The sequence below is a fragment of the Neoarius graeffei genome, chromosome 15, assembly GCF_027579695.1.
Source record: "Neoarius graeffei isolate fNeoGra1 chromosome 15, fNeoGra1.pri, whole genome shotgun sequence".
Classification (NCBI taxonomy): domain Eukaryota; kingdom Metazoa; phylum Chordata; class Actinopteri; order Siluriformes; family Ariidae; genus Neoarius; species Neoarius graeffei.
Genome location: NC_083583.1, coordinates 70,005,475 through 70,025,317, shown reverse-complemented (window position 1 = coordinate 70,025,317; position 19,843 = coordinate 70,005,475). Strand labels below are relative to the sequence as shown.

Genomic DNA, 19,843 nt, shown 5'->3' with positions numbered 1-19,843 from the left:
TTTTTTAATTAAAGGTGTATGCTGTACATTCTGCCACAGAAAAAGAACAGTTAAGAGAAATTACTGAAAGCCCAAATATTGCCATGACCTTCATATCCAAGATGACATTCATGCCACTGTATGTAAACTTCTGACCACAAATGTAGACCTGGACAAAAGAGTGGTACCAGTGGAGAGTGAAACTAAATGAATACCATATTATTTTTTGTTAATTGTTTAAATTATAATGCTTGAAATATTTCAAATATCATTTAATGGATGAGCTTAATCATTTTAAAAATAGAACATGCCTTTCACACCTGGATATACATCCACAGTAACCCCTCCAAAATATCCTTCTTTTATTCATCTAATAAAACAATCATAACAGCTGAGCAAACAATAATTGATATTTATATTTTGCATCCCTCCTACTCAAGAGCCAAAATAAATAAATTTAGAAACTGCTGTAACAGAATGTTAAGCAGAGCTGTTGCTGAGCTCATATTGGCTTGTTTTTGCTGTTCAGTCCTTTTGATGGCCACGCAAAATATTCATATCTGCAGTGTGCCACATACAGAAATACACTAGGGACTGTGTCTGATTTGTATTTAACAGGTTTGCCACATCTGGGAAACCACACTTGTGTATTTTGTCATCAACTCTTTATTTCAGCGCTGTGTTTTCAAGATAGCTTTGTAGCATTAGCCAGATCCAATCCAAATATACACACCGACAGTTTAAAAAAAAAAAGGGGGGGGGGACCATTAACTCTGCATAAAGCTTGATTGCCATAAAATTTAGGTAATGGATTACTTCTTGTTCTCACTGTAATTTGTTCTGTGTTGCTTTTCCTTCAAGGTTTCAAAAGCCATGCCAAGGACAGTGAGCAAAATCAACTGAAAGTTTGCATTTATGATGTTTTTGTCATAAATTACAGCTACTTGTGATAGACAATGCACAGTAAATAAATGGTGATTTTCCAGCTTAAAAAAAGAATGATATCTAGGGCCATTGGAACATTAATATTATTGTTTATATTTCATATTATTTCACTTCATTGCCCTTTCAAAAACAACACTAAAATATTGAGGGCAAACACCTAAGTACTTTAAACTACTAATATGAACACATCTATGGGTACTTGAGTCCCTTCTAAGAATTTCTTTAACATTCTATCTAAATCTATGAGTTCAAGGGACCATTTGTTGGGAAATAAACATAAAAAAAGCACTACATCCTGAGAAAAAAATCTCACAGCAAAAGTTTTAACACAGTTAAAAATGTGTGCCTTTTTCATATAATTTAATACCAGCACATTATAAGTATTCATGTGCTTCTGAGTTCTGCTGACAGCTGTGAAATTGTCTAATTCACACAAATAATAATGTAAAATAAACGTTTAGAATCTAAGTTTAAGGCGAAGGTGTAGGGACCCAGGGTTGGCCGCACAAAATGATGCCTAGCTTCATATACCTGAGAATAATAAGATTCATACTAATTTACACTCATTTTCAGTAACCACTATATCCTGGTCAGGATTGTGGTGAATCCGGAGCCAATTTCGGGAACACAAGGCAGGAGATGGGGATACACCCTGGATGGGACGTCAATCCATCACAAGGCAACATGTACACACTGATTCACACCCTCTTTCAACTTGGGGGCAATTTTACTAATTTACAATATTTCAATGAAGGATGGGATGTATGTTAATACAATACAATCTAATTGTACTACAGATTGTTCCTTATGTGAAGATAGGCGTGTGCAAAAGTTGTCTTTTAATTTTGACACACACTTGTTTAATTGGTGGTCATTATTTTCTGTACACCACCTGCTGGAGATGAAGTTCACTTTCAGCTGCTACAATGGGCAGCTTGTTGTTCAGGTGATAGTTGATTAGGTGACTGATGCTCTCAAACAGCATATCTTTAGTGCGTACCTGCCAATGACAAAGAAAACAAAATAAGAATCTCAGTCTCTTCTCGACAAAGAAAACAAAATAAGAATCTCAGTCTCTTCTCGTTAAAAAATAGTTACCACTTTATTGTACAATAATCTCTGTCAATAAAAATTTGTACAAGTTCAAGTCAACGTTATTTGTAGAGCACTTTTAACAACAGATATTGTCACAAAGCAGCTTTACAGAAAATTAAAGACTTTAAACATATGAGCTAATTTTATCCCTAATAAATTTATTTATCCCTGATGAGCAAGCTATCTTCTTCTTTGAACACAATGAGCTTTAAAATACAAAATGATCACTTGTGCAAAGGAACTGCTTCCGAACTCTGAAATGGGTATTCAAATCTTGGCCTATGTCCCATGAACTCACCACTCCTTTGGGGTCCACCAGTAACAGGAATCCTCAATGCAAAGGGCCATGTTTGAATAACCCCTAGCACATAACCAATAAACTATAACCCAATGACTCACCACTCCTTCTGGGTCCACCAGGAGCAAGTGTTTTGGAAGGCCACAGTGCATCCCTGTCAGTACATATTGGCCTGGGTTAGTGGCACTGTCCCGCACTAGGAAATCTCCATCATGGATCAGGAGCTTCTCTGCATCCCGGCGGCTCATTCGCCCATGATACCAGGCTTCTTGACAGAGCTGCTCTTCAGTCGGGGCTACAGGGGCTCTGCGATGTGGGGGACTTGGCCACTTGTCTTCCAGCAAACACACACTACCAGCCTCATGCAGACGCAAAGCATCTTCAAAAGGTCCTGGGGGCAAAGTGGATAGAGGCAGACTGGTCAATTATAAGTATAAACTCTTTGTACCCTGCTACAGAATATACTGCTTTTTGAAATTATGAATTGTTTGACTGAGGTTTTAAATTTTGTCATTTTGTAGATTGGCATGAATTTCTTTTTTCAAGAATACAAAACAATAAAGCTAGTTAAATGGAAAACTATTGACATATTTAAAGGTGTAGACCTATATTAGAAGACCGACATTAGATTAGACTGTGGCCTTTGACCTGACATACTCATGTCAAAGATGTCTTTTTTGGGGCTCCCAGGGCTGTGTTCTTCCTGTGCATCTGATGATGGTCTTGTGTTGTTCAGGTTCAGTGTATTCACATATAGGTGCTCCTCATAATCCTGGCTACTAGTAGGATGTCCATCTGCTCTCAAATACCCATCAGATGTCACACCTAGAAGTGATTAAAAAATGAGATTATGGTGCACAGCCATACAAAGATGCAAAATGGCTAATTAAGGATATATCAGGTCAACTTTATTTATGTAGCACTTTAACACCAGCCCTTGCTGGCCAAAGTGCTTTACATTGATCATTAAATCACAATATGATAAAAGGTATAAAATCAACATACAACACACATACACGACCTGCTCTGTAATACATTTAATTCTCCTCAAATGATAATGAAAGCAGATGAGTTTTCAGTGTAGATTTAAAGACTAAAATAGAAGAACAACATCTAATGTGCAATGGTAAGCTATTCCAGAGCTTTGGTGCAATCACTGTGAAAGCACAGTCACCCTTTGTTTTAAACCATAAGTGGACAAAAGAAGCTGGCCAGAGGACCTCAGAGATATTGATGCAGTATTTGGACTAATAGTAGCAAATCAGCAACAATAAGAAGGAGATAACCCAGGAAGGGATTTAAAAACGAATATTAAAATCTTAAACTGAATCCTGTGAGGCATCACACTTGTACTATTAGTGTGTAATGGTGCAGAGGAAGGTTCAGGAGACAGATGGAATAGCTCTAGGGTGGCATTTGCACTGTGCTTTTTAGCACACCTTTAACAACTCAATAAAAAAAATCAAACAACTCAAAAAGGCGCCATCACTAGCTCAGGGCTTTCCCCCAATTCCAGTTCACAGTTCAAGTCCTTGGCTTCTGGTATGTGTCAAATTTCATCACCGCATTCACTTTCCTAAAGTCCACACAAAAATGGACAGAACTATCTTCTTTGGGCACCAAGGCTACCAGACTGCTCCAACCACTGTGAGACTCCTTGATTACTCCCATGTTGACCATATCCTTGGGCTCATCCAAAACCACATTTTTTAAGTTCGGGTAACTGGTATGGGTGGCTGGAGGAGTCTTAGTATGGTGATGAGGTCCATGTGACTGGGTCATGTAGTCCTGCTGGGCACTGAATGTTCTACCCGTGTGGAGAGAGAGAGAGCTAGGGGAGAATCAAAGGTGAAGGAGAATGGAAGAGAGAAACCAGGTTTGGGTGGCTGGTTTTGGGGGAGCTGGGACCCAGTGGAGGGGTAGGCCAGTTTTGGGGAGATAGGACCTGGAGGAGTAGGAGAGAGAGAGAGAGAGAGAGAGAGAGAGAGAGAGAGAGAGAGAGGAAAAAGGAAGATGCCTGGATTGCAACCATGTGATCCTACGGCATCTGATCAGCTTCATCCAGGAATGAGGGTCGGTGGCACTGGAGGCACTCCACCATTCCTGTCGAGAGTCAAGTGATGAATTGCTTCAGTACCACCCCGCTTGTTGCACAGGTTGAGGAGTACTTGTTGTTGGGTTTGGTGGAGGATGGCAAGGCTTCCATGCTGGTGTCTGAGTCTTCTCAGTTCTTGGGTCTAAATACCTCTGTAGAACTCCGGTCTGTAAGGGTGTGGAGGAAGACTCTGTTGTATGGAGTAGTAGGTGGCTCCAAATCCATGACAAAAGCAAAGCAAGGAGAAAAAAAACTGAAGTTGATTTATGAATTGTTGGAGTAGGCAGGGAAAAGAGGGTAGTGGAAAGAAACTGCCCAGATTAGGAAACAAACCCAGATCCCCACAGTGGGAGTATGGTGTTCAACCACTGAGCCAGTGGTGGGAGGTCAGTAGGCAGCAAGGTGAGGCAGGGCTGATGGGGAAGAAAGCGATGGGGAAGCATGGCTGGGACATGATCAGCAAGTTGCAGGCTGAAGTGAATATCTTGGTGAGAAGGAGAATTCCTGGAGACATGGGGAAACAGGTTAAATAAATGCAAAAGCAATGGAGAACAAAACTTAGCACACACAATACTAAGTGATCTAGAATATAATCTACCACTCAGGCTGATGCAACAATTTGGCAGTGTGTTGAAGAAAAGCCAGGTTCCTTATACTGCACAGGAATGAGGATCAGGTGTTCTGCCATCAGGAAGCCTGGGAGAATAGAAGGGAAGCCATGCCCATGATGCTGAGACACATGCAGAAGAGAGAAAACAGGAGCTATGGCCAGAACCATGACAGTACCCCCCTCCCCTAATGGGCTTGCTGGGATCCTGGTGGAAGTCACAAATGAGAGAAGGGTCCAGGATCATATCCTGGGGACACCAGGAATGCTCCTCAGGATCCTTCTCAGTCCATGAGATATTGGTAGTCATGGCTTCTGTGGCACATGTCCAATAGCCATCTGACAGTGTAAGCTGGATGGTCATCAATGGTCTGGACAGATGGAAGAGGATCAGCCAGAGGGCTGCTGGACACAGTTTGAGCTGGAAAACATGAAAAGTAGGGTGGACTTACATGGACTTGGGCAACATTAGTCTGACTGCAGAGGGGTTAATGATGCATTCAATCTCATATGAACCAATGTAGTGGGAAATGAGTTGTCTGGAATCCATCTTGAGGGCAAAGTTGCTAGAGGAAAGCCAGACCTTCTGACACAACTGGGTAATTGGATGCGGGTGTGTGATGACAGTGGGCAATTCATCAGTTGCAGTCAACGGATTTCCTAACCTTGTAACATCGCTGGAGGTGGGCTTGTATAGAGGGTATGGTGATGTCATCCTCATAAGTGGGGAATTGTGGGGGCTGATAACCCAGGGAGCACTTGAAAGAGGACATACCAGTGGAGGCACTGGTCACCAAATTATGGGCACATTCAACCCACGGAAGGCCTGTGCTCCAGGAGGCAGGGTTTAGGGTGGACATGTAGCTTCTAGGTCTTGGTTGGTCCATTCTGTATGGTTGTTAATCTGGGTGTGGAACCGGGATGACAGACTTACAGTGGCTCCAGGTGCTTGACAGAAAGACCTCCATACATGAGAAAGGATCTGAGGGCCTCGTTCAGCTATGATGTCTGAGTGGATGAATGGAAACCTTGTTGAACCAGGTCAACAGTTTCATTGGCAGTGGGGAGTTTGACAAGGCTATGAAGCAAACGATCTTTGAAAAGTGGTCAAAGATGGTGATTATAACAGTGTTACCTTGTGAGAGGGGTAGCCTGGTGACAAAATCAAGCTTAATATGTGACCATGGGTGACTAGCTGATGACGTGGTAATTTTTTCGAAAGATATGGAAGAGCTTAATCAGATCCTTGCTATATATATGACAGAACATTATCAAGATTCTGACTTCAGATGTCTTATTCTAAAACAGAGTCCATGGCATTCAATGTCAACGAGTCGATCAAGACTCAGAAATCCCTACTATCTGTAAATAACATCAGCATAAATAATGTCAGGGAGTTTCGATACCCAGGTCATATAATTACTAATATGGAAAAATCATCTGCAGCTTTGCACTCAAGAATTGCATCTGCTTTCCAAAAGTGGAAGTAAAGCACCGTCTGACTGATAAAGAAATATATCTGAGTATGCGTATGAAGATCCTAACGGCATGTGTGAGATCGAGATTGCTATATGGAATTCAAACATACGAATTGTCAGCAGCCGACCTATACAAAATTGAGAATGTCTGGAATGGCTTTCTGAGAAAGATGGTAACAGGTGGATTTGCCAGAAAAAATGCTCCCTCTTGCGTCCAGAGAAAGAAAGACGTAGATCCTGCAACTCAAGTAGAAGGAGATATCAACTGGGCCTTCAAGATTTCAAACAAGCATCTACGCAAAATTACAAATTCATGCTCTATAAGGGACTTTTGCCATGCCCAATATTTGAAATATATGGGCCATTTATGCCATATGGAAAACAGTGCTTTGCAAAAGAAGATGTTGTTTAACAAAAAAAAAACTCCTAACAAGATCTGGAGCAATATCGAGATGTTGCTAGGGGTCAACCGATCCCAAGCAAAGAGAACTATGATGGACTCTAACGAGTTTAATCGACTGTTAGATATTAGATTCTGCCTACAGTCGTGCCCTAAGGCCAGGAGTGGGCCACTTGGAAAAAACTGATGATGAGCTACAGGCAGGGGATGAAGGAGAACAGAAGGTGGTCGATGGGATGTCTTATTGCAAGCACACACAGTGTAGGCAGAAATGTAGGCCCAGATGTTGGCTTCCATGATAGGCCACCAAAAATGTCTCTTAATGAGACATTGTCTCTTTGTGAACCATACCCTGGGTATGGCTGATTCCTGGGTGACAGGCAAACCAGAAAGTGTGAACCTACTTTTAGCACCTGGGAATGAACTGAGTCTGGCACTAAAAGGCAATTGGGAGGAGACTGCCTCCACTCCTTCAATGTGAAATTCACTAGGAGCAATGCTCTGTCCCCAACATCATAGTTGGCTTCAGCAGGGTTTAGATGTTGAGAGAAAAAGGCAATGGTGTGAAGTTTAAGGTCTGGGATGGAATGCTGGGAAAGAACTGCCCCCACCCCTGTGTCAGAGGCATCCACCTCCATGAGGAACTAGCAGACAGGGTTGGGCTGTACCAGAATGGGAGCAGATGTGAAAAGTGTCTTCAGCTTGGCAAAGGTGAGGTCAGCTTCAGGGGTCCAGGAGAATGGGGTCATGGGAAAGGTGAGTTTTGTGAGAGGCACCGCTACACAGCTGTAGTCCCTTACGAAATGACAGTAGAAGTTGGTGAGGCCTGAAAACCACTGCAGTTGTTTCAAGGTCTTGGGTTTAGTCCACTTTGCCACCACCTGGATCTTTTCAAGGTCCATTCTCAATTATATACCTAAGGAAACTTACTGAAGAGACATGAAAATCACATTTTTCAGTTTTTGTTTTCCAAAAGTCTTTGGAGTACTTGCCACACATGGAGGGTATATTCTTGGGGACTCTGAGAGAAAATGAGAATGTTTATACAAGTGTACAAAGATAAAATGATTTAGGAAAGCCTAAGGACATCATTAATTAGTGCCTGGAACAAGTTAAGCCGAAAGGCATTATTAGGCCTAAGGGGGTGTTAAAAGCAGTTTTCCACTTGTCGCCCTCCCGTATCCTAACTAGATGGTATGCATTGCGTAAGTCCAGTTTGGTGAACATAGTGGCCCCATGAAGGGGTTTGATTGTGATGGCATTCAACCCTCGGAAATCAATACAAGGGCATCTTTCTTGGTCACAAAAAATAACCCAGCACCCAGAGAGGACAAAGAGGGCTGAAATATGCCTGCAGCTAGGGAGTCATTAATGTAGGCTTCCATGTCTCAGGACAGGACAGATTGTAAAGCCGACTGGTGGGGAGTCACACTCTGGGAAGGAGGTCTATGGTGCAATCATAAGGCTGATGTAGAGAGAGAGAGAGAGAGAGAGAGAGAGCACATTCTTTACTGAAAACCTTGCCCAGATCATGATATTCAGTAGGAACAGAGGACAGGTCACGGGACTCTGAGACAGACAAGGGGGCCATGAAATGACTGAAGGGAGAGTAGATTGCAAGCAAGAGAAGCGCTCCAGCCAATTATTTTTATGGTCGGCCTGTCAATGTGGGGATGGTGTTGCCAAGGGTGAGGGTCCACTAAAGGGACATGAGGCGAGGAGATAAGGTGAAACTGGAGCCACTCACAGAGGAGATGGTTAGGGAGATCAGGGAGTCCAGGCGGTCCAGTTCATCTCTTGCTGCCAACTCATATTTGTCTCGATCACTCAGCCTGTTCAGGAAGACCCCCTGCAGTCACTCCACATTTTGCCCCATGTCTGCAGCCAGATTCCTGAACTCCACTGAATATTGTGCCACACTACAGGACCCTTGGCAGAGAGCAAGCAGTCATTTGGCAGTGTCTTTTCCCTGAACTGGATAGCCAAACACATTTTTCATCTCTGTGACAACGCTAGAGAGAGAGGAACAGATTGTAGTTTCGTTTTCCCACACTAACTGTAGTTTGGTAGCCCAAGCTAACACATATCTTCTCAGTAATCCCATGATGTAAGCAAGTTTGGATTTATCTGAGGAGTAAGTTGATGGGTGTAGCTAGAACACCAGCTCAAGTATTTGAGGTGACATATTAGAGGTATGCTGCTACCATCATATTTCAACAGTGATGGTATTACCCAGTTGATAAAAAGTACCTGGTTTTTGCCAGATGTTGCACTTGGGGGTCATCCCTAAAAAGTTAAATTTTTCTCACATCAGACCAGAGAACCTGTTTCCTCATGCTTGTCATATCACTGGGCCAAAACCCCAAGAATTTGAAGATATCTTTTTAAAATTTTGCAAGAATCTGGATCATATCTGGAGCATATCTGGAGAATTTCATTGACAATGCCATGATTGGAGTGTACCCAACATGGATTTCATCATATATGGGTCATAGTTTGAAATATATGGGCAAAACCATCTTTGAATTCTAAGGTATTTTGGCAGCGTATGTCTTTTACAATGGATTAGCTTCTGTTTAGCCACTCGACCATAAAGGCCTGAATGATGGAGTATTTTTTAGGTCATAGCCATTCCTCCAGATTTTCCCATCTCTGCAGAGGACTTTTTAAAAAATGTTTTTAAACATATATTTATGAAAATGTGCTTATAAAAACACACTTTTTATGTCTGTGAAGGTTCTAAGTCATCCAGGTCATTGTAAACTGTAGGTGCTAAAGAACGTGACTGGACTTGCTTGAAATTCTTGAAGACATTTCATCTCTCATCCGAAAGGTTTCTCCAGTTCTGTCTGACTAGTGGGGAGTTCCAGGTATTTATCCCCTAATGGACCAAAAGCAAACCTAAGGAGACTCATTGAGGTCAGATAGGTTGTTGACGATCTCAGTCATCCTGTAGGTGTCAAGGTCACTGGAGGCCAAGTGTGAATGGTATTAGCAGTCTAGAGGGTTGTTAGGGTAATCTGTGGGTCATTGGCTAGACATCGGGAAGACGACAGTGGAAACAACCTAGCCTTTTTGGACTGCAGCATGCACATCGAACAAGACGGAAGCCTTGGCATTGAGGTCTACCAGAAACCCACACATGCAGACCAGTACTGACTGTTTGACTCTCACCACCCACTGGAATACAAATTGGGGGTTATTAGGACCTTTCATCACAGGGCTCAGAATATTCCTACAACAGTAGAGGGAAAAGAGAAGGAGCAAAAACACATCAAGGAAGCACTTCAGAAGTGCAGATATCCCAACTGGGCTTTCATCAAGACCAGAAAAAGAAACATAATGGACAGGGAAGGAAACAGCAACAAACGCAAGAACACTGTCATTCCCTACATTTATGGACTATCTGAGAAATTCAGGAGGATCTTCTACAAACACAACATCCCTGTACACTTCAGACCCAGTAACACCCTGAGGCAGAAATTGGTCCACCCTAAGGACAGAATGCCCAGACACAAACAGGACAACATAGTGTACGCAATTCAATGAAGCAAGGAATGCACAGACCTGTACATTGGGGAACCGAAACAACCACTTCACAAGTGCATGGCTTAACACAGGAGAGCCAGTTCCTCAGGCCAGGACTCTGCAGTCTACCTTCATCTCAACAACAAAGGACACTCAGTTCAGGACTGCAATGTACACATTCTAGCCAGAGAAAACCGGTGGTTTGAAAGAGGAGTAAAAGAAGCCATCTTCGTCAACCTGGAATGACCATCACTGAACAGAGGAGGTGGTCTGAGACACCACCTACAATGCAGTCCTTGGCACACTTCCCAGAAAACTGAATACACATCTGCATCAAGACTCAACTACCTTCAGTGACTCACATGATAGCAGAGAGAGCCAGTGACCCACAGATCACCCTAACAACCCTCTAGACTGCTAATACCATTCACACCTGGCTTCCAGTGACCCTAACACCTACAGGATGACTGAGAGCGTCAATGACCCATGTGACCTCAATGACTCTCCTTAGGTTTGCTTTTGGTCCACTAGAGCAGTGGTTCGCAACCGGTGGGGCCCGCCCCACTGGGGGGGCGCGGACACTCTCCCGGAGGGGCATGAGTAGGCTAGGATGAAGGGGAAAAAAAAATCATGAAAATTCCCATGTCGAAAATGCAAGTGGTTGGACTACTACAACACAGAAACAAATCAACCACACAGTTTCATTTCAAATTTACCAATACAGGGGGTAGTATTTTGAGCCTGTGATGCGATGTCATGTAACTGCTAGGTTAGCCTACTATATAAGCGTCTGCACACACGTTGAGCTTCATTCACTCTAGTCTAGTCTCTTGCCAAGTTCGCTTGTGCCAGCTCTCGCTAGTCTATCTGTTATCAGTGTTGATATCGATCTACTTTAGGCCTTTACTTCAAACCCAAACAGTCTTTTTAAAGACTAATACCACAAAAAGTCTTTTAAAGACTATCCCAATCTCAGCCCTAGCTATTTTTTAACTGCTAAGCGTGCACTTAGCTAATAGGGTAAGCCTCTGCCTTTTTCACTGTGTTGCAACACATACGACACACACGACTAAGACAATCGCACACTCACTCACTCACTCACTCACTCACTCAGGACTACAATCTTAAGTCTTCAAATAAAATTAGTATTGCCTGCAAAATTGTTAAACACTTGCATTAAAGAGGGGCGGCACGGTGGTGTAGTGGTTAGCGCTGTCGCCTCACAGCAAGAAGGTCCTGGGTTCGAGCCCCGGGGCCGGCGAGGGCCTTTCTGTGTGGAGTTTGCATGTTCTCCCCGTGTCCGCGTGGGTTTCCTCCGGGTGCTCCGGTTTCCCCCACAGTCCAAAGACATGCAGGTTAGGTTAACTGGTGACTCTAAATTGACCGTAGGTGTGAATGTGAGTGTGAATGGCTGTCTGTGTCTATGTGTCAGCCCTGTGATGACCTGGCGACTTGTCCAGGGTGTACCCCGCCTTTCGCCCGTAGTCAGCTGGGATAGGCTCCAGCTTGCCTGTGACCCTGTAGAAGGATGAAGCGGCTAGAGATAATGAGATGAGATGAGACTTGCATTAAAGAACGTGCATAAGTCCCGTCTGATTAGTCCCCGATACTTGTTTCTTAACATAGCCACACATCCAAATTATAATTAACAAAAATGGAGAGATTTCTAGTGAGGACCAACAAGGCAACCGACGCACCACCAGCTGCAAAAAAGCTTCGAAGGTACGATGAAGCATACCTGCAGTTTGGATTTACAGTCACGGCTGATCTGAGACTTCAGTGTGTCATGTGTGCCAAGGTGCTAGCAAACGACAGCATGAAGCCCTGCAAACTTAAAAGGCACCTCGAAACAAAACATGCTGCTATTAAAGATAAACCGGCAGAATATTTTAAAAGAAAGCTTGATGGCCTCCATCAGCAACAGGCAGCCATTTCAGTGCACAGCACTGTGTCTAAACAGTGTTTGGAGGCATCGTATATAGTGGCCAAAAGAATAGCTAAACTGGGTAAACCGCATACAATTGCCGAGACTCTCATTTTGCCGGCCGCACAGGACGTGCAGAATAATGATAGGAGATAGTGCAGCAGCCAAACTCGGTGCAGTACCACTGTCCAATGACACAGTCGCTAGGAGGATTTCAGACATGTCTAATGACATCAGAGAGCAACTCATAGAGTTCATAAAACAGAGTCCTTACTACGCACTGCAGCTGGATGAATCCACTGATATTGCTGGGCAGGCACAGTTCCTCGCCTATGTCAGGTATCTGCGTGACAAGGCGAATGAGGAGGATGTCCTGTTTTGCCGGCCTCTTCAGTCGCACACTACAGGAGAAGCCATCTTCAATCTCCTTGATATTTTTATCCGTGAAAATGGTTTGGCTTGGGACCAATGCGTTGGCCTATGCATGGATGGTGCACGGGCAATGACGGGCCGCAAGCGTGGCCTAGTTGCTCGTGTTCAGCAAGTAGCTCCACTTGTGAAATGGACACATTGTATGGTCCATCGCGAAGCATTAGCTGCTAAAAAAATGCCGGTTCTCTTTGACTCCGTGCTGAACCAATCCGTGAAAATGACAAATCTAATCAAATCACGGCCGCTAAACTCTTGCTTGTTTGGGGTCCTCTGCCAGGAGATGGGGTCAGGGCACGAACAGCTGCTTCTGCACACTCAAGTTCGCTGGCTCTCCAGGGGGCGGGTGTTGCAGCGGTTGTATGAGCTGCGAGAGGAGGTGAAGTGTTTTTTGACAGAGATCAAATCAGATCTGGCAAAGCATCTGGATGACACTATGTGGCTTGTGTCTCTGTCCTATTTGGTCTATATATTTGACCGTTTGAATGGCCTCAACCTGTCTCTGCAAGGCCGCGAAACTCATATTTTGCTCCTCGCAGACAGAGTGGACGCCTTCACACAAAAAATTGACCTCTGGCATGGCCGCATCAGTCGAGGGAACTGCGACATGTTGCCCAGCCTTGCAGACTATCACTGATGCAGGCACGTCACACAATTTTTCCTCTCTATTTCAATCAGCGTCTGAGCACCTGTCTGCAATGAGAAAAGAATTTGCGACATACTTTAAAGAGGATTATCACTCTTTTGCGTGGGTTCGAGATCCATTTGTGTGCACAGCAAACGAGCTGTCAATTGATATGCAGGAACAGCTTATTGAGCTGAAGAGTGACAGTAGGCTGAAGGAACTTTTTACCTCCTGCCCTCTTTCATCATTCTGGGCAGCATTGATGCAGGAATACCCTCAACTCTGTGACATTGCCTTGAAGATTCTCCTCCCTTTCGCGTCCACATTTTGTGTGAGGCAGGATTCTCAAAAATGACTGCACTCAAAATGAAATACCGCAATCGTGCACAAATCGAGGATGATTTGAGGCTATGTTTATCAGACATTGCACCAAGAATTGAGGATCTTTGCAAGGCAAAGCAGGCTCAGGTCTCACATTAACATCGCCTACCTGCAAGCTTCTGTAAAACATGCAGATGATATGCCTATTATTAGGCCTAGTAATAATAACAATAATAAAGCATAAATTCATAGAGGTCTAGTGCCAATTCCCAGTTATAGCAATAGCCTAGTAATGATAATAGGCCTACTGATAATAATAATAATAATAATAATAATAATAATAATAATAATAATAATAACAGCAAAACATGTAACCTCATAATTATATAGCTATAGCCTAGTAATGATAATAGGCCTACCACTACTCATAATAATAATAATAGTAATAATAATAATGCCTGCAAGCTCACATTAGAAGTCTGATGATACTTCCAGTTATAACAATAGCCTAGTAATGATGATAGGCCTACCTACCGCTACTGATAATAATAATAATAATAATAATTGTGGGCCTAAAAATAATAGTCTGTCTATCTATCTATGCAAGGTGGTGTAGTGGGGGTGGGGCTGGTAAGGGGGGTGGCGCCAGGAGGAGGGGGGGCCCCAACTGCAATGAACCAGCTTTGGGGGGGGCAGCTTGGAAAAGGTTGAGAACCCCTGCACTAGAGGATAAATACCTGGAACTCCCCACTAGTCAGACAGAACTGAAGAAGCCTTTCGGATGAGAGGTGAAACTTCTTCAAGAGTTCCAGGCAAGTCCAGATGCCTTCTTTAGCACCTACAGAACACACTTTTTAATGTACACCCTAAGGTGTACACTAAAAAGACAAGGACACAATAAACCTAAGCAATTTCAAGATCCCATTTCCCCTGAAGTGGAAATGGGATCTTGAAATTGCTTAGGTTTAGTGTCCATGTCAGAGTAGTAGGGTAATTTCTCACTCAGTTTTCAAGATATCTGGATGAAACTTGGTGTGCATATAGATAGTGACCATCTGTGATCGCCATATCATGCATGACATTACATGACATCGTGAAGTCATTTTATGATGTCATACATTTTTCAGGAATGGCTATGAATGACCACCTGGTACAGTACCAGAACAAGCTAGACAAAATTCTTTCATGCCATCTTCCATGGCCCTTATACCTTAACACTTTTTGCACTCATTTGACCTCTGACCTTGACCCTTTGCCAGAATTAGGTCAAAGGTCACTTATGTGTTAAATCGCTACTTCTCCCTCATTTTTTCATGAATTTTCACCAAATTGGGTACGGAGAACCTATTTGGGGGGCTTCAAAGTATTTCGCATCAGTTAAGCAATTTGACCTATTTTCACTGAGTTACATGACCTTGAACTTGTCAATTAGGTGACTATAGCAAAAAGTCAAAGTTTTGTCTATTTTTCATGGTCTTTGAGCTAGCCTTGCTCCTTTGCCATAGAAAAACATGTCTTAATGAATATTTATAGTTTTGTTCTATTGACATTTGATCTAGGCCAATATTAGGTCACATATTTTCAATGGCCTATATCTCAAAAATGGAGCAAGGTAAGGCCATAGTTACTATTAACCTTGAACAGGAAGTCATATATGTACTTTCTTTTGGCACCAAAAAATTTGACCTGGAGTAACCTTGAAAGGTCAGATTGGTGACCCTGTATTTTCGAAGGCCTGTATCTCATAAACTGTGTTAGATAGGTCCACAGTTACTATTAATCATGAATAGGAACTCATGTATGGACTTTCTTTTGGCACCAAAAAATTGCTCTACAGTGGCCTTGAAAGGTCAAATCAATGACCTGCATATTTTCAATGGCTTGTATTATGAAAATGGTGTGAGATAGGCCCATAGTTACTATTGATCATGAATAGGAAGGCATATATGGGCTTTTATTTGGGAACATTGGTCTTGTCCTGGAGTGACCCTGACACATCAGATCAATTATCTGCATTTTTTTTTTACTGACACATACTGGCCTGCATCAAGAAATTTGTGAAAGATAGGAACTTAGTTAATATTATTAGCCATGGAAGTATTATATCCTTTTCCTTTTGTCATCAGATTCCAGACAAGTGGCCTCATTTCTCTCAGTTCTGTGATCTTGACCTTTGTGGAAATGGGATACCACTGTGCCCTTGACACAGTGCCTCTAGTGCATATTTATAAGTACAAAGTCAAAAGACACCATTTGTGCAAATTTGAAGTGATGTGCACTGGAACTACATTAAATAATAATAACAGAAATATCCAAACACTGAATATGCAGAATACGATTGTTCATCGCACCTGGCTCAACTTTACAGGCCCTCCTCCTATCCCACCTTTGAGCCAGTAGCTTGGTTATCGCTCCCTCTCTCTCTCACTACCCCCTCCCCCTCCAGAGGCACCAGGACCTGAGCTGAGAGGCTTCAGTGGGTTGTCAAATGGGCACCCCCCTTCACTGGTGTTTCGCCGATTTAGTCCCATGACGCCTCCAGGGGGCTTGGCCGTAGAACCAGCGTCCTGGAGCTACCCCCACCTCTGCCACTCAGCTCAGTAGCCCCTTACTGACCCTACCCTATACCTGCTGACACCCTACTCTAAGTTCTTGATGTTCCATTCTCCCATCGCTTATCCCAGTTCAGCCAAATCCACCGGGATGCCACCTCCGCCTGTTTGGTCATGCTGCTTATAAGCTGTTTCCTAGCCAGTCCCTCAATGCCTAGTTGTCCTAGTGTCCGCCAGAGTGATTTCCCTGCGAAGCCGTGGCAACCCACTTCCACCGGCAGATTCCAGGCTTTCCACCCGTTCTGCTGGCACTCGAGGATGAGGGCCTGATATTTCCGACACTTGAACTCATGTGCCTCTTCCATCCTCTCTTCCCAAGGCATGGTTAATTCCACCAATGCAACCTGCTTGGTGCCTTTTGACCAGAGAACGACATCTGGCCTAAAACTTGTGGTCGTTACCTCTTCTGGGAACTTCAGCTGCCTTCGTAGGTCTACCCGCATCTCCCAGTCATTTGCTGTGGCCAAGATCCCTCTCGCCATTGGTTGTGACACGCTGGTCTCTCCTGCCCTGAGAAACTTGATGTACTGTGGTCCTTTAAACGGCTTTCTCTGCTTCCTCCTGGCCTGCTCCAAACCTTCCGCCAGTTTGGTCAAAACCTGGTCATGTCTCCACCGAAATTTCCCATCTGCCAGGTTTAAACGGCATGAGGAAAGGACGTGCTCAAGGTTAGCTGGTTTTCCACAGAGTGTGCAGCATGGACTTTCTGCTAACCCCCATGTGTGAAGGTTTGATAGTGTTGGCAGGACGTCGTACACAGAGCACAATAAGAATTTCACTCTATAGCCCTCCATGTTCCACATGTCCTGCCACGTTAATGTCCTTTCTTGCACCCCCTCCCACCTAGTCCAGCGACCCTGTTTGAAAGACTCTATAGTAGAATGTATTATATGGGATGCATAGAGATTTCATTCAGTTAAGGTGATGGTATTGTGTCTCTCCTACTGTAGTAAAGTTAGTTTTGTGTTCAGACATTGGAGAACATCTGATCAATAGCCCGCAAATGGCATGCTGAACTATTGTAAGCCTACACATTTTGAATGTGACATCAAAAGTTAGTCAGTAGAACATTTTCCCTGAATACACTCAAAGTATCTGTGTCACTGAAAAACACAAGTGTAAAAACTTTGAAATGATCAACCACCTGATTTCAGAAGGGTTTTGGGTGGTTGATAATCTGAGCTATGGAAAGTAAGCCACTCTAACCAACTATGGTTAGAAAGAATTAAAACATATTATTATAACAGCTGCTCCAGAACTAGCTGTACAATAGCAGGCAGTTTCTACAGCACTGACTAGTTGGGCTAGTATAGGATTGTATAGGATTCAAGCCCAGGGATCCACACCACCATATGTGCATTGCTTTTCAAAGATATTTGCACCATGCTACATTCTTGATGAGAATGGGCTCTGCCTAGCCCTGCCTAGCGAGGGCTTGTTAGTGCTATGTGGAAATGACTGACAGCTGTGTGCTTTGGGGAGCACAATAAAGGGTACTCTGTTTTCTATAAACCAGTTAGCACACTGGGTAAAGAAAATGATTGCACAGGAATATCTAAATGGGGGTCATGAAGTGCCTTTTTAATTTACCATTTTTCTATGCATCCTATGGCTACCTTCTCACCCAATAAGGAGTAAATATTTGGACACTTGTACATTTGCAATGTGGTGTCATGGATTGAAAGTTGATCTGCATGCACCTCATGTTGTCTTTCTCAGACTCAGGCTACGTTTACATTACGTCGAATCAGCGGATCATCAGATTAACGTTCTTAAAACGATTCGTGTTTACACTAAAACCGTTAGCCGTGCACACAGCAACACCAATACACGGACACGCTCGGCTCCGCAGGCATCCTGCGCTCCAAATCACTCCGCCCTGAACAGCGAGTGCCCTCTGGAGGGTGCGCACTCCGGCCCTGCGCAGCTCACAGAGCGCGCGAGTGAAGTGCACAAGCCACGATTCGGGACTGAGCCGCTGTGTGTGTGATCCCAGCGCATATCACTTACTACTTGCAAGTGGAAGGATGGCAAGCCTAAAGACAATCATAACTACACAATGGGCAGTATTTGCATCAGTATTTGCAGTATTTTCATACTTTTATACTCTTTAATGAAAGGTGATACAAGGCGGAAGTCCGCGCCGTTTTTCAGCAGTCGCGTCACATGACCAACGCCAGCGAATCAGGAAGGTGGATGTCACAGTGACGTTGTCCAATGAGGACGCCAGCTAGAGCTCAGCACAGCGTATTCGCGTATCTCAATGTTTACACAGCACCGGATCAGATACGATCTGGATTGAATACGTGGACGCTGGCGGATTCCCGTTTCCCGGCTTTTCCAGGTGGTTTAATGTAAACGGACAGTGCATCCGTGAAGAAAACGAGACAGATACGGTCTAATGTAAACGTAGCCTCAGTATAGCACAGTCTCAGCACTTTGAGCAGTGCCATCCTCAATAAAGAACAGAATAAACAGTTCATTATTCTCATAACATATCTGTAATATTGAACAATTACAAGTGTCATGACCGTTTAGGCATTCTATGTACTGTGTGATTTGGGACACAGCCTTGAATATGAATTGGCACTCCCAGTCATGACATTAAGCTATGCATTTCAGCAGATTCAGAGAGGGAATAGATTAAAAAAAAAATCAGAGAGGGAATAGATTTTTTTTAAAAATGACATCCTGTAGTAAAATTTTATACATTTGTTAAGTGTAATCTGGTTATGGAAATTAAAGACATGCCTTTTTGCAATTATAAAATGCTTCTGAAAAGATACTTTACAAAGGCCTTCATTAACAATTAAACAATTACATTCAAAGAAAATTAATACAGAAATTAACATTAACCTATTGATACATGTTAAAATCTGATGAGTTAATGTTAGACTAGTTAAGTCTTTTCATTTCTATGTTTAATTAATTTAATACTTTTTTCTTGAATTAATAATTTCTTTCATTTTCATATTCAAATTTTTAGATATAATTAAGATTTTAATTAACATGACTGCAATTAGTAATTAATCAATTCATAGTAATTATTCAAATGGAAATGTCACAATTAATGCTTAAAATAGCTTAGGTAACATAATATGCTATTTATCATTACTAAAACTGATTAATAATACAGAAAATAGCATTATCATTACTATCATTAGATAATAATTCATTGATTAATTTCTTAATTGTTTAGTAATGCTGAATACTATATGAAGTATTTTTAATTAATGTACTTTTTAATGTACTCTTATTCTAATGTGTAAAGAGAAATTACTACCCAACCAAATTCACTGTCATACACATCCAGAACAATATCATGCAGTATTTTACTTTCAGCACTAAATGAAGGGTGTCTCACTTGAGCTACTGCAGTTCTCCATGTCCCAATGCACTTCATAACACAGCTGAGCTGCAGGTAGTGAGGGCATGTCTCTCCTAGCTGTAGATCCAGGCTACAAATGTACATAGAATTGGAATCAGTTTGAAACTGTACTCCAAATG

The 19,843-nt window shown here is 42.8% G+C and overlaps 1 protein-coding gene across 1 annotated transcript in view; it reads right to left on the bottom strand.

Annotated features, from left to right (window-relative positions):
• Window positions 1-1,798: 1,798 nt before the first annotated feature.
• shc2 (SHC (Src homology 2 domain containing) transforming protein 2) overlaps window positions 1,799-19,843 on the bottom strand; it is a 35,641-nt gene continuing 17,596 nt past the window's right edge. Inside the window, exons 9-12 of the mRNA XM_060940619.1 lie at window positions 19,701-19,794; window positions 2,975-3,142; window positions 2,419-2,708; window positions 1,799-1,924 (exon numbers count right to left, since the gene is read on the bottom strand). Of these exons, the coding sequence (XP_060796602.1) occupies window positions 1,799-1,924; window positions 2,419-2,708; window positions 2,975-3,142; window positions 19,701-19,794 (678 nt within the window). The remainder of the gene's footprint in view (window positions 1,925-2,418; window positions 2,709-2,974; window positions 3,143-19,700; window positions 19,795-19,843) is intronic.